This window comes from Egretta garzetta, unplaced genomic scaffold (assembly GCF_000687185.1).
Source record: "Egretta garzetta isolate BGI_Z169 unplaced genomic scaffold, ASM68718v1 scaffold211, whole genome shotgun sequence".
In the NCBI taxonomy this organism is placed as follows: domain Eukaryota; kingdom Metazoa; phylum Chordata; class Aves; order Pelecaniformes; family Ardeidae; genus Egretta; species Egretta garzetta.
The window spans coordinates 233,140-247,107 of NW_009258673.1; the positions used below are offsets into that span (position 1 = coordinate 233,140).

The following is a 13,968-nucleotide window of genomic DNA, read 5'->3' on the forward strand; positions in this document are numbered from 1 at the left end:
TTTAAAAGAAAAAAAAAAAAAAAAGCTTCAAGCATGCATATTTTTTGATTGCAAAAATATTCTTCTTGCTTGGATACAAGAACCACTGGAAATGGTGGTGCGTCTACCCCTCCCTCAACACAACGTGCAGTCTCCAGTATCGCTCACTGCCACCCCTTTAGCATTTTGCACCTTATTCACCTGTTTCCAGGATGCTGTTGATTTGAGGAAGGGCAAGGTTCGTGCAGAAGAGGCTTAGCTCTTCCTACACGAGTTTTCTCAATTAAGAGAGAGCAACCCTGGTAAAGGTCACAAGCTTGGCTTACATGTGCAGCCAGTTTCCAAGCCTCAATTTATTCTTATTAATATAATAAGTGCAGCAGTCAAACTAGATAAGATCATATAATTAGACATGACCATATTTTTGCCTGTTCAGATGATGTGACTGTAACTTTCTGTGAAGAGGATTTATTTCAGTCTATTAAGTATAGTGTGTAGATAACCTAGGGTAGCTTTTGATGCAAAGGGAAATCTCCTAGTATTTCAGGAAAGTAAACTGTAGAAATGCCTCTTGTTTTTTTAAGCACACACAAAATAAGGCATGTCTTCCTTTCCTGTGTACTGAGAAGCCCCAGGGTTGCTGACGAGTATTATCAATTAAGTTTGTATAAGAAACAATTGAGCAAGACTCAACTCAGTGGAGGAAATTGCACAAAGACAAACAGTCAAACACACGTGCCGTGTTCCAGAATCAACCGAGCGCGCTAAAGCTAAAAAAGCTTACGTACTGCACTAAGAGCCAAAGTGCCTTCACGGCTGTAACACAGAAGTACCTTTGTGACTCAAAAAATAGAGACCCGCTCATAAAAACGGAACATCAGCCACCTCTCCAGAGGCTACAGGCACAATTACGGAATAGTTTATACTGTCAGACTTAAACAATGAACTGTATTTACTGTGGACCTTTCCGTAGCACTGTAAGTAATGCTAATGGTAAAAATGAGGCAGAGAGGAACCCAGATGTTCTAAACCGGTCAACTTAATTTCAATTCCCAGAAAAATGCTGGAGGTATAGGCATGCTACTTGTAAAACACAGAAAAAAGAACAAGAAACGAATCATCGCCATTATGACTGGTCCACAAAACATCATGACAAATGATATGATTTCTTCCCACGATAAGGTAAGGGGCTTTGGAGGGAGGGGAACAGAAGCAACAGATGTATCACAACTTCAACGCTTTTGACAAAAGCTTGTATAACTTACAAGCAACTGTCAAATTTGTCTAAATGAAGCTACTTAATGGATGCAAAATTGGTCGGAAAACCAGTTCCCTGTCAAAGTAGAAGGCTACTTCAAGCGAAGTCCTGCAAGGCAGCCGATAGCTCTGGTTCTGTTCAATGCCGGCATTAACACGGGGGACCGTGGCCATGCTACTGCCTTTGTGGGTAACAAGAAGTTGGAATGAACCAAAGCACAGCAGAGTACAGAATAAAAATTCAGAGTGATCGTAAGTAGGAGAGTCTGGAAACCGGATACAATTTAATAACAGTAAAGGCGATGTACTACCCTTTGGCAGGAACGATTTGCTGCACCAACAGAAGAGCAGGAAAACAACCTTGAGGCATGGGGAAGACATTACGAAAACGTGGATCTTTAAAAGCCTAAGCTGAGTTTCAGGTCCCTTTTTGGAACAGATGAACTGCAAGGGCTTTGAACGCTTCCGCCGCCTCAGCTGACAGTCACACCCCCCTTCAGGGTAAGCCTGCTGTGGTGAAACATCTAATTCCTGCGAGCAGAGCGCAGGCAAACGTGCCATTTAGAGTGGGAAAGCTGCATTTGTTACATTTGCTGTAAATCATACACTTACCAGGCCAGGTCTAACAGAAAAAAATATAAAGCAGTTTAAAAAAAACCCTAACAAACCACCACACCATTATTTCATATGAAGAGTATTTAAAATACGTGTCATAGAAAACATGCATGCATCCGGTGAATCGAGCCTCTGTCGTAGCAGGAGGACAGACATCGCTTCCTTGGAACATCACAGCTACAACTGTACAAGTACCATCTTACCTAAGGAATGTGCTGCAGTGGTTTTAGAACTAAAAAACCGGCCTAATCCGAGATCTCCCAGCTTCACCACCCCTGTGGCTGTTATAAACACGTTGGCTGGTTTTATGTCTGCAAGAAGAAGAAGGTAGAAGGTCAAAGCCACAAAAGGTTATTTGGTTCTAATACCGCAATAGAAACGTAGCCTGGAGCGCTCCCCGTACAAAAGAGGCTCCAGCAGAACCGCGTTTCTTCATAGCTTTGATAGGCTGAATCGTCCAAGACTTCAAGCTCTGCACATACACAAAAATCAGAGCATACTTCCCAGCGCCTAAGAAATACCAACGAGAGGAACATACAGGAGACAGCACAACAGAATGGAGGCAACCGCTGTAACTAATGGAAATCAAAGAAGTCTGTCTGCTTCTCTTTGCAAATGATCCTACAGGAAACGGTATGGCCCACCATGGTCCCCCCGCACCCAGGGCAAATTACTGTCCCAAACATATATAAATTGAGTTAGTGAGGCTCTTTCCTCACGTTAAAGCAGACTAAATGTGCGAGGCTCCAAATTTCAGCCACCAATTACAGATCTGATATGGGTACCACTGATGAACTGCATCAGGGATGTATAAAGGAGCAAAAACAAAATCACGTTGCTGGAAAAACAAAACAAAACAAAAAAAACAAACAGTGAAGAATTCACTACTTCAAAGGAGAGAGGAAATAACAAGCAGCAGAGATTGGTATCGGTGCCTTTTGGGGTATTTGCATTTCCTGGGTCAAGTCCTTCACAAAGCATTTCATTTACACTGAAACAAGCAATATAATTTTTGGATAGAGTTCAAAGTTACGGAAGGTTCCAAGATGAGAGATTCAAAAATAATTAATGAAAATGGAGAACAGGTTATGAAAGCATGGGACGTATTTGTACTAGTATTTCAGAAAAGCTCGCAAGACAGAATAACTCTTCTAAACTCTCTAAGGTCACAGCTAATATAATGAAGGCTATTGCTTAAGAGTTCACTGTATCCAGTAGTCTCAGCATTTTACTTCTGACACTTTTCTAATGGCAAGTTTGACACTTCTACTTAATATCAGTGTCTGGAATACAAAGCAGCTCATCTTCCTAATACCACGCTCACTTCGGACTGAATCCTTTAACAATGAGGCAAAGAGACAGAAGGAGAAATCCATCTTGCAAGCTCCAGCCTCTCTAAACATGCACTGGCTGAACATCAGCATAATTGTTTTTGAATGTAGGCGCTTACTAATTGGAACATTATATTATTATTCAGTGAAAAGAGACTGAATTAATGTTACCTCTGTGCATCACCCTGCGGGAGTGCATGTGTTCAACTGCACTGCATAACTGCACAAAATATTTCCACACCGTCCTTTCCGGGATTAACCGTTTCTGCTTTTTAAAATACTGTGGAAGGAAATAAATAAGAGATCAGTGAGAAAGCAACATATTTGACTCGTTCCTGGACTCGCGTTACTCAGCTGCAGGTCGCTCACGTCCTCCTGATCTGCAGCAGCACGACTTTCCTTCTGATGAGCTTTTAACTCCTTCCCTCTGTATGTAAACTTCAGTGCAGTTCACTAATTAACAACTATTATGAAAAATATGCTTAAATAGGTTTGACATTTTTGAATGGACACCAATTATAATTAGCATTAATCTCCTTAATTACCTTGCAAAACATATTTAACGCCTCAAAACAACAAATGTCTCAAATATTTTGCCTTGAGTAACAAAAGACCATTAAAAAAAAATCGTGTAAACATTCGTTATTGTACAGTCTATGAACAACAATAAGGAAATCTGTTTGCCCTTTTTAAAAGATGGCCAGAACAGCGATAACGTATCCATGTTTCTTCTGCGATCAGGTAGAATAATATACTCTATTTCATACATAATAGGAATATTAAATTAACTGAACTATCTCCAGTAAGACAGACAGACACTACTGATCAAGAGACACACAGACCTGGAAAAAGACTGGTTTGCGTGCATTTATGCAACGCCAAGCAGAGTTGAGTCCAGACTCAGTGGACTTCTGGGCACTAATAGCTCTCAAATAAAATAAATGTAAGCATAATGCACACAACACGAAGGAGCGCGGCACGGCGATGGCTCTCTGCAACACCGAAGTCTTCTTCCCGAGCAACTTATTGCAGGAATAAATAACCAGCTGCACACCTCAGGGAAGGCTAAACATTATATATCTTCAGCTACTCTTTTTCCATTTCAGAAATGCACAACAGGCACGCACATCACAGGCAAAGCGCGACCGCCTCCTCCAAGGCATCCCAAAACTGCACTACTTCAGATTATTGGTCCCTGACTTCTCATTGCTCCTTCCCGTGCGAGATACTGAGCCAGTTCCTCATCCAGAGCATTAACAAAACACACTTACAATACGCTTGCAGAGGTTTAAGATTTATCCTCCTCCTTTGATATACAAGGTGTCACTGGATAACGACTCTCTCTGAAATGCTGTACACCCTTCTAGCGCACCGCAGCTGCATTTCTTTTGCATCGTACCCTCGAGAATTTCCATCAGCAGCGTGCGAGAGCAAGAATAAAGGGAAGGAATTGGTTGTTGCCCCTTTCTGCATCTTGTGCTTTTTCCTCTCAATACAGACATCTGATGTCCATTGTCACATTTTATATTTTATGTGAAATGCTGTTACTGGTTCGTGTTTGACTCAAGTAATGGCAAATTTTCTTTTGCAGATCAGCTGTGAAGGGGCATGACCGTGCAATTCCCCAGGCAGCAAATCTGACAGATTGCAACAGTTCCAAACCAAAACTTGATAGAGAGCACCGAGGAATTACGGAGGGTGAGGGATAAAGTGTTATATACACGGTAATATTATTTAGTTCTCATTAAAGCATTTAAGAGTAGATATGCAAGACCACAAGTGATAATTTTCTAAATGTCATGTCCAATAAGATTCGCCTGACATTTACAAGAAAGTCCCAACTCTCCAGTGGGTTCTCCTGCAGCACTCCCTTACATCGCCTTTACAATACCTCATAAATAATGCAGGCACCAGGGGCGTGACAAAGCCAGTCCCTGTTTTTATCACTCTCACACCTTCAGAGTGTTGTTACTGCTGTTCCTACCACCTCACTGCAACCGAAAATCCTCACATAAGCTTAAATTCCCAAAGGATGGGGAGGTGGGGGTGGCAGAGGGGCAGCAGGCAAACTCCCCTTCTGCAGTTAAAGCTCTGTCGAGGACGAGACTTTCATTCTTAAGGGTTGTTTTTTTTTCCTCTTTTTATTAAAAAAAAGGAATTTGAATATTTGCACCAATGGAAAAACATCATTTATATGACCTTGAAAAAACCTAGTGCATCATTTTCGTGCCCGCAATAAATGCGTGGGAACACAGACCAGGCTGGGGAGTGCTGGCAGGAAGAACACAGGTTACAGTGCTGGTCAAGTTAACCTAAGAACATACAAACAATGATCTGGAAAACAGAACTCCTACTCGAAATTTTCTTAAAATCACTTTTTATGTCATTAAACGATCAACTCTGACAGATAAATGAACGTATTTATTGATAGGGAAAGTTTAAGCTGAAAACTGTTAGTGACCAAAAAAAGCAGATATTTTGTATGACAGTATCTTACAACTAGGGAAGTAAAACTTTTTATAAGCTAAGATTTAAAAATCAAGCAAAGCAATGGCACACCCCGGGACAATCACAGTCCTAACTCTTGCTCTCACAATCCTCTCATTTTTCCCATCTTTAACCGCAACTACAAAAAGCCTGAGATAAACTGCAAGTTTCCCAGGATCTGTTGGGAAAAGGGCAAAACATACAGGAAGCCACAAGAAAACAGTGGAAGATAAATGACACATGAGCCCTCCCCAGGCAGACGGACAAGCTCTGCCTCCACAACCCTCCATGAGCACCACCAAGACTCCGACACCGTGGCTGCAGGAGTCACCGTGCACTCGAGGTGGTGGCACCGCCTGCGCACGCGGCGTCGGCCACCACCAGCTCATCCCTCGGGCTCGGGGCAGATCCGAGCGTTGCTCCCATTGCCAAGCGGCTGTGGAGCAAGGCCCTATCTGGAATTTTGGGGCTTTCCTCAGGAACGGCTCTGCCAATCGCCTGTTCCCAGCTCGCTCGCCCAGGGGGACTTTCCGGTGAGACAGAGCAGATTTTCATGGATACTGTAAATTTAGCCGCTGACTATGGACTAAATGGGTAACTTGTTTGACAGCCTTTGGCCTAGTGCCTCATAGCTCTGCTGGCAAAGAAAACAAATCTGTTAATAAGATATTTTAACTGTGACAACAAGGAGGAGGAGAACTTTCCAAACATTCATTTATGATAATTACAGAATAATGATGGCAAAAAAAACAGGTAAAACATGGAGAGAAGGTTGAGAGTGCTAACAAACATGATATAACACATCTGTTCTCACAAGGGATGTACATCTAAAGATTAACATGTCAAAGAAAATATAAAAGCAGGTGGTAACAGCTTAACTAAAGCTGGTTTGCAGCAATACAAGTATTCCTAAGAGCAACATAAGAGAAGAACAAGTACTTGAAACATTTTCTCAAACCCAAATCCCCATTGAAAAGAAAGTCAATACACTTTCTTGAATGTCTTCAGAGTGGCAGGCAGGCTATGTGAGCAGTGAATCTAACAATAATTAAATGTCCCCATCAATCACGGACTGGATAAATCAACCTTGCAAATAACGCACATGTCCCACCAAGTCATGCAGAGGCTTGCTCCCTTCTGAAGCAGTCACCAGAAGCAAGTCCATAGCCCGCTGTATTTAAAATGCCACCAGATGCTTCAGTTTAGGCTCTGGAAGCACCCTGTGGGTGCGTAAAACCTCAAGAGAAGAATAAAAGTGCTTCTGGCACTGCGTACCCCCCATGGCCTCAAGTCTCTGCCTAATCCCAAACGTCTGTAGCACCTCTAGAACTGACACATCCTTACCTTAATCATCTGAGAGAGATCGCCAGCATCAGCCAGTTCCAGGACAATGTTAAGCTCATTGTCTTCAATAAAAGAATCCAAATATTTAATTATATTGGGGTGGTTCAGTTGCTGCAGAGAGAGGGGATACAAGAAGAAAATTTGTAATGCTGTAATGACGACTCCAAGATACCACACCTGCAGCGGTTCTGTGATCATCATGCAAACCAGTTCATAACAGGTACAACTACAAACTGTGCTCTGGATTATTACAAACATCCTGCAAGAAAGATCATTTATCACAAGCACAGCATAATAAAATTGTCTTGAGTAAAGAGCAATACCGCCCAAAATAGGGTGAGTTTGTGAGTTTACAACAGAGAAGGCTATGTCCTGAAAGAAACTGTGTTAAGCAAAACCTGATTTTTCCCCTGTTAAATATAAACAAAGCACCCAACTCTTGATTACAGTAGTCCCCGAGATATCTTTGCCCCTTTAAGAAAGGGATTAAATTAGAACTTTGATGGAGGAAAATAATGGACAAATGCCACACATCAGTCTATTTTTCTGATTATTTACACTTGCATCTTCACTAATTACTTTCTTCGTTTCAGTAGATCTTTTTCTTATATTCACAACTGGTATTTTAGGGTTGGTTTTTTTTTCTCCTCCTATGTTTGTCAAAAATTTGCATCTTCTCAGAACGTTACGCTTTACTCACAGGACTAAATTAAGGAACAGGCTCAACAAATTAAAATTTCTGTGTTAATATTTTATGTCTGAATTTCTTAAAGTGGAAAACCATAATTGCTGAGAAGGTAACGCAGTATCAAGATCCCTCTCTTCACCCGCTCGCTCATTTTGCATTAGATTATCTTTTTCTTGTGCTCTTAGAAATGCAGTAAATTTAGCAACTACTGAAGTGAACATTTCATCTACTGAACAACCGTGACTCAACCTGTCTGTTCCAGGGGGTACAAAGCCAAAAGAAACACTGTTATGATCCATCATGCTAATCACTCCTCTCTGCATGCACATTAGGGGATAGATTCTCCTTTGCAATGCCTTGACACTAGCGTGCATTAGCCTTAATGGGATCCATGTGCAGGCATCAGGGGAAGAGCATTCCCACAAGACTGAGCCATAAATAAATAAATAAATACCACAGGCCACCATTGCTGTTGAAATTTCTGCTCTCACGGACATCAATCAAAGATCAACTTCCAGCCAAAAAAGCACCAAAATCAGGAGTGGAACAGCCACCGACGTGTAATGCACGTCAGGAGCCCTTCTCCCCCCGCCGGCACTGCCGCAGCACACCCAATGCCTGGGCACGGCGTGCTGCCCCTGCAGACACAGCAAAGCCTACCCGAGCCGTCGGGAAGTCCAAGCAGCCAAACAAGCCTTTTTCTGAGCCTTGGCACCACGTGCCAATAAAACACAACATCAAACTATGACAACTGCAAGAAGGAATGAAGACCGCACACCTCTGGAGAGGTACAACAAAGCCCAACTCACCCAGACCCAGGCGTTGCTTCACTGATATAAAGACTTTAAATATATGAGAGTGCGAGAAAGCGTGTACACGCTCTTTACTGATGGTTTGTATTGATTTGAAGAAACTCATTGCACCTAAAGAGGGACGTTTCTTCTATTACAATGAAGTCGTATAAAACTAAAAGCCAACAAGTGAAATGCCCATGCCACCATGTAAACTTCTGCAATTGCTCTTCTGATGAGCTGATCTCCAAGGGCTCCCATTTCAGCAGCCGAAGCTGACACCCCCTCTGCTGAAGCCAAGTAGAGGGGCGAGCGCTCTAGAAGGAGCTGTAGCAGACTCTTCTCCGCTGGAAAGCACGGCAGGCCACCCGTGACCCTGCTGAGGTGCGAATACAGAGGTATGGGGGTTTCCTTGTTTCACTTCCCTTTGGACTCCGCTTTCCCAGGACAGCCAGGTAGACCACCCTGGATTAGCCAAACTTCCATTCTCCACTCCCACTTTTGTCAATCTTCTTTAAATAGATATATTGACTCCAGGGTTATTTTTATAACTATCGTATTTGCCTGTGGCATGGAAAAGACTATCTGAAATTTTGTCAGAAGGAAGGTATATTCATTCTCACAAATCCTTAAATGCACAAAAGATTACAAACACTTTATCTTGGGTTAATGACATTTCCCACTTCTTTAACGCATCCTAAAAGTTTGATGGCAGTTAATGCCTGATGTGTATGCACAGCAGCACCGTCAGCAAGAGGCACGCAGAAGGGTAAGCCACCTCTAAATGAGCGAGCGTGGGTGCTGGCAGCCCAAATGCTGATTACAGCCAGACCACTGAGCTGCTTTACCTAAACCTTTTAGCCAGAATTACACTGAAAGTAATATACAATTTTGTCTGGCTTCTGTTAAATTTCGAATAATTAAAATTCATTTAGAAATCACAAAAAACCTCTTTTGTTTCCATGGTCACACAGAAGACTTTGATCAAAAAAGACAAAGTATTATTTTGACAGGGACGGACTACAGCAAGTCTGTGCAATTCCTCAAATTCCTCAATGGTCTGCGTTAAAAAAAACAACAAAGAAAGAAAAGCTCTTCTAGCGAGTTGCTTTACTGATAGTCCCTAAATACTTCATACTAGATACCGGTTTAAAAGTAGCAAGAAAGTTTTAATAATATTAAATAACCCCTGTTACATGGCCAGCCACTAGACAGGATTGCAAGGCAGACACGTACCTCACATCAACAACGATTAGAAGTTAAATTGATCAAGATTTAAACAGACTCTGAAACACCGTGCTGAATTAGGTCCTTACACAGTTTACACTTTCTAGACACAAGAACAATTATCTTAATTGAAAAATTTAGGAAGTGAAAGGTATTCTATCTTTGAATATAATGACACTGATAATGCTGAAATAAAAATTAGTAAGGAAAAGCCATTCATTCATTTCAGAAAACCATTCCTGTCCTACCTTCCGGAGGCTGTGCACACACTATTCTAAAAGAAACCAAACCGTGAAAAGCTCACAACAGAACAAGAAACGCCATGAAAGTTCATAAAAAGCCAGGCCAGAGATCACGCGTTCTCTGCAGCGAGAACTCGAGTCTCACTCTTAAAACTTGTTCCTCTTCCAAGCACAGACTTCTCCAAAGCTGGCAACTCCAACTTTGATTACTTTTTACTTATTATCTGCTGATCTTCTCAGCGGCTGAGCTACGTGCCATCTTGGATAAAATTCAATGGATTTTGTTGGCTCGCTGACTTGAAAACCAGAAGTCACTTGAAGGAAGTGAACTACAAGCAATACTAAGAAACACATCCCCTTTGTATCTGTAATACCACAGGATTCATCAAACTGACTTTTAACACACTCAGGCTTCCTTGGATGGTGCCACACAACTGTCCAAGCAGGAAGATTTGTTGGCATTCAACAATAAATAACACTTAAACTACCAGCACAGTACTGTTTTGCATAATAAACAGTGTATTGATACGTTTCTACTAGAGGGTTTCCTAATCTTCTGTAAAATATTGTGCAAAATAATCCAATTTTATCAACCCGACTTAGCTCAATGTATCGTATTTGTTTTCACAGCTCGGCCGCTACGGTAACCCTGGGTTGATGTCTGGCTTCTTGGTGGGCTTTACACAAGCAGCTAAGCTGCCCCAGCCATCCCGCGCGGGTGGATCGGAGCTGAGCTTCTAGAGGCTCCTGTCATCCTGGGGATTTTATCCCATCTTCCTCTGCTTCTCATGAATTTGCACATTCTGCTCTGAATAAATCCTGTGCAAGTTTATGACACCTTTCATAACCAGAGTTCCAGACAAAACTGCTTAGATTACCTAGAACCCCAAAATATCACAAATTCTCTTTCTGAATGTTAATGTTGGCGTTATTTGTCCTCCATGACTGTTAAGCAACTGGATCTCGGTCACGCAAACCGCTATCTTTGTGTTTATCCTGCATGCCTTCACTACAATCTAGTGGACTCAAGCTTTGTCTACAACTGCATGAATATAAATCGACAATTTAAATAGAAATACCTACAGCCACATTTACAAAATGAATTATTTAATACTTTAAAAATTAGATTTGTCTAGTTAAACTAACATTTTAGCTTCCTACAATCTGTTGCATTTGCTCAAAATAGGTATTTAAAGTGCAATGCACGTATATTTGTAATAGATTCCTTAAACTGTAGGCAGAAAACTCAACAAAATTAAGTTTTAAGACAAAACTGTTGCCTCATGTAGGCACGCCAGCTTGCTAAAGAAAGAACAGACTATTGAGATCATTGTGTCTGCTGTATAAGCTTTATTTGCCATAAAACGTAAACGACTGTTGCCAACCTGAAAATGAGCTTTTCCCTCAAAGCAAAAAAAAAAAGTCACTGCAAAAATCTTACCTTCAAGAGGTCAATCTCTTTAATGCAGTCTTGCCTAGCCTTGGCATCCATCATTTCAAAAATCTTCAAAGACAAAAACATAGAAGATGAAAATGAAACAACAACAAAACCAAAGAATTTTTTTATTTTAACAAGAAATTGGCCTTTCCTCTTCCCTCTCCCAGTTTGTATATCCTGTACTGTAATGAGTATACATACAATCTCCAGCTCAAGGAAAGATCAACATTTTCTTTATTTTGAAACCACTAAAGGGCTAGCAATAGGATAAAATTAATTTTAGAACCTGTAGGCAATATTCTAAGCAGCACAAAAAATAGTGATAGCAGTTTGTGAATCTGCTGCTGTGATTTTCAAAACATAGTTGAATTACTGTACATTTCACATGGTAAATGAAAGGTAAAACGTTTACTTTTTTCTTTTACACAGAGATACAGCTTCCACTGATTTCTCTGTAACAACAATAATATTGACCATTAATAATCACTCTGTAATAATCAGTAAGTCACTAGAAACAAGAGTTTAAAGGATCTGTTGAAGGCTTAAATGCAAATCTCCTCAAACAAAATGCTGTTCTGAACACTGCACCATACTTTAAGCCGGGTTACAAGTCTATACTGCTTGCATGGAAGTTTCTCAGAAATTCTTCTAAAACTCCATCAGCAAGCACAGGTGTTTTTCCCTTTTGTGCTCTTGTGTTCTCATGACCCACCTGTGCTGGGATGGCAGGCTCCAAGCTGCACAGCACAGCCTTCGGGCCTCATGCTTTCACACAGATTTAATAATAGTTTAGTGAACCCTTTTTATGAAGTGAAATTAGAAATAAATATGAAGTTGCGGTACTGCTACATAATTCTGATTTAGAAACATTATCCCTTGTCATCTTGGAGTGGGTTTAAGACCACGCAGTGCAAACACACTGCTCAAAATGGAAATGGGGTCCCATATAGGACATAGGGCTATGCGTAACATAGGCACTGAGGATACAGCCGAGGGCGGGCAGGAGCACAGCGGGGCCGCTTGGCCTCTGATATCCAGGTGTAAACTGAGCACCAGGAAACTAACCTGACTTAGTATTTGTAAAACTGCTTTGAGACCTTCAGAAGCATTATTGTTCATTCCTTATCTTGAAATAATAAAGCAAAAAAACCCCTCTAAAAACCAACTGAATAAGATAAAGCAGACTGCTGGAGTTTTTTAATGTAAAAATATCAAACCGGATGATCCAGCCCTCTCAAACCTTAAACTTTCAGTTTCTAAAGCATCTTATTGCATTATTTCTGCTGACAAAAGAATACTGAAAGAGGTATCTGACTCAAAGTAATCTGTGTACACACTTAAAGCATTTCCATTCTACTTTGAACTTAAATGCTCACCTGAACTTTCTTTAATGCCACAGGTTTTCTGTCCAGAAGACAAGTTGCTTTGTAAACTTCGCTGAATTGTCCTCGTCCAATCTTTTTCTCTATCTGAAAATCAGCCAGCGTGCAGCGATATGGGTACGACGTTAAATGTCTCTGTTCAGGTCAAAAGAAATTAAATCAATCAACCAGAAAAAAAGAGAGACGCAAACCCATGAATTTTCATTCCCAATCTATCTTCTTTATGACCACAAACTAGTGGTTTCTACGACTGATGACATTCAGGAGGATAAATCCTCATAGTAAGGATTGCCCAGCAAGAGAGACAAGTTTGGCATTGCTGTGGTGTAGAATGGACAACGGAGTGCTCTGGCTTTCCTCTTCCTACCTTCAATGTCCTTCGTCCGCTTCAGACAAGCCTGTACCCGATCCGCTCTCACATGAAGCACAGCAGCCAGCCGCAAGCGCGCACACGCACGAACGGCAGAGACTTGTGTGAAAATATTAACCAAACCAAAGCATAAAACTAGTAACAGCTACCAAAAGTGCGCAGAACAGTCAAGATCACTACACGTGCACGCCCTCTTGCTCTCATTTCTGATGGTCAAGAATTTGATCTATGCTGATCAGTCTGTAGATAACTCCAACCATAAATGCATTAATTCCCAGTAAATGTGTTAGTAACATTGGCTGAATTAAGTTAAATGACTTTTTAAAAAAGGAAATAAAGTCTTGCCTTCTGTGTAAGTAACTAATGAGCCCCTAACTACTGTCTCCCTCGTTACACACCCTCTCATCAACTTTGCCTGCTTGGGTCACCTGGGAGACGCTGATGCCTACTGCTGAGCAGTCGCAGGTAAACCCCCAGCCAGGCAGGCAGACACAGCGGAACGAGGATTATGTACTCCGCGGACTAGGAATCGCTCCCTAGAGCCACTCTGGTCTCTTCTGTAATTAACATGACTACTAACCAATGTTTAAAAAAGAAATTACGAAAATTAATTACTTAAAAGTTGCCATGCACGCCAAGTAGAGTATTTTTAAGCTTCAGCATCTTGAGCCATTTCAGAGTTCCCACCGAAAACCACAAAAAGTCGAGTACACAACAGAAGTCGGGGGGAAGGGCTTCCCAAGGACGCTTACAGCCAGATCCCAGCACAAGTGTCCAGGGAGAGCAGGCCAGGAGGGCTGGTGTTTCTGGGAGGTGA

General features: G+C 41.4%; 1 protein-coding gene across 2 annotated transcripts in view; it reads right to left on the minus strand.

Moving 5' to 3' along the window:
• Positions 1-13,968, minus strand: part of NEK6 (NIMA related kinase 6) — a 45,668-nt gene that overhangs the window by 23,675 nt on the left and 8,025 nt on the right. For both annotated transcript variants that reach the window (XR_004841179.1, XM_009648816.2), the window contains exons 2-6: positions 12,776-12,916; positions 11,403-11,465; positions 7,014-7,124; positions 3,354-3,462; positions 2,055-2,162 (exon numbers count right to left, since the gene is read on the minus strand). Coding sequence is in view for 1 of the 2 variants with exons in the window: in XM_009648816.2 (XP_009647111.1) it covers positions 2,055-2,162; positions 3,354-3,462; positions 7,014-7,124; positions 11,403-11,465; positions 12,776-12,916 (532 nt within the window). In the remaining variant the exon portion in view is untranslated. The remainder of the gene's footprint in view (positions 1-2,054; positions 2,163-3,353; positions 3,463-7,013; positions 7,125-11,402; positions 11,466-12,775; positions 12,917-13,968) is intronic.